The sequence below is a fragment of the Telmatherina bonti genome (genome assembly GCF_933228915.1).
Source record: "Telmatherina bonti genome assembly, chromosome: 11".
In the NCBI taxonomy this organism is placed as follows: domain Eukaryota; kingdom Metazoa; phylum Chordata; class Actinopteri; order Atheriniformes; family Telmatherinidae; genus Telmatherina; species Telmatherina bonti.
The window spans coordinates 11,308,149-11,309,527 of NC_136629.1; the positions used below are offsets into that span (position 1 = coordinate 11,308,149).

The following is a 1,379-nucleotide window of genomic DNA, read 5'->3' on the forward strand; positions in this document are numbered from 1 at the left end:
AGGTCTTGCGATGGGCGTACATTTTTCGGCACAGCGCCGTCTTTTCCTGCAGTTTTGCTCATATTTATTCATCCCCTTTTATTAAAGAAGGAAAAAACAGCTGCATGTGAAATAAGATGAAATTGACTAAAGTAATAATAAATAAAGATTTTTTTTTTAAATCATTACATTATTTTTTAATTCTGGTTCAATAGAAATAATTTTTAAGCAAACAAAAAGGATAATTTATTACATATTACATCACTCATAAACTAATATTTAGTTGAACAATGCTTTAATGTTTCCGCTCCAGTCAGGTGTTTTCTGTTCCTCTCAGTCAGACTTCTGCACCTGTTGACAGGTATTTTTTCCCACTGTTCAACAGAAAAGTCTCTCATTTGTCCAGGACACATTTTTTTTTCTTTCTTCAACTCAATTAAATGATAAAACAGTGTCTTATATTACTAAATTATATTTTTGCAAATTTTTGGTTCTTGTTCCTTTTTTAATTCTCCAGTTATTTGAGTGACTGTTGTAAATTCAGCTTTTCTTTAATGAAAGGGGATGAAGACGTATGAGCACACCTGTAGGAGGGCTCTAACCCGCGACGTGCTCATTAAGACAGCGGATGGATGTTATTCTGTTATGTTTCATCTGGAAACTGTTCCTCAGCAGACAGTCTGCCTGCATCTGGTGTGTTTGTTGATCTATCCAGGAGAATTTCAACAGAACCCCACCCCGACCGAAGGCTGCGGTGCCTCCTGCAGCTCCAAACCCCGACGAGGAGCTGCAGAAGATCCTGCTGAGACGGCGAGATGCCCTCGCCGAACGCAATCCCAGTAAGTTCCAGCCATCCCAGTATAAAATCTCTGGAGGATGTTACCATCATCTCTTGTTTCTGCGTCTTCGCTCGTCGTTTGTTTACTCCTCTGTTGTCATGGTGCTCCTGCAGCTTGAGCTTAATGTCTTCATTCCCTCCCATGTCATTTTTGTGCAGGTCCCTCCTCCACCCCTCCTGTGTGACCAGTAAATCCTCACGCAGCACATTTCTGGTCTGTCTGACCACTCAAACATGGTGTCAGCTGTTTCTGACCAGTTCCACCAGTTCTCACTGCATATGGAGAAGTAATGGTGACACCATTAAAAACTGACACTAAGATTTAAAGCAACCGTCACCAGTGGTGTGAGTGGGCGGGGGTTCATGATGGAGGGACTGGTGTTGGTGGTTTCAGGTATTTTATGTGATCAGTGATGATAAATGATGGAAATCACTCTGGAGGGACTTCTGCTTTATTGGATAAAAATCTGAGTTTGTAAATGAAAATGAAGGTTTTGCATCGTGTGAAATAAACGTTTTGAGACCCCCACCGTCTCCTCAGTTTCCTATTTTCAGCCTTTAG

General features: G+C 41.0%; 1 protein-coding gene across 1 annotated transcript in view; it reads left to right on the forward strand.

The window, feature by feature from the left end:
- The window catches only part of shtn1 (shootin 1), a gene marked incomplete at its 3' end in the record, with an annotated part of 41,834 nt that extends 40,832 nt beyond the window's left edge, over positions 1–1,002 (forward strand). The window contains exons 14-15 of the mRNA XM_079248701.1: positions 695–818; positions 977–1,002. Coding sequence (XP_079104827.1) covers positions 695–818; positions 977–1,002 — 150 coding nt within the window. The remainder of the gene's footprint in view (positions 1–694; positions 819–976) is intronic.
- Positions 1,003–1,379: the final 377 nt, after the last annotated feature.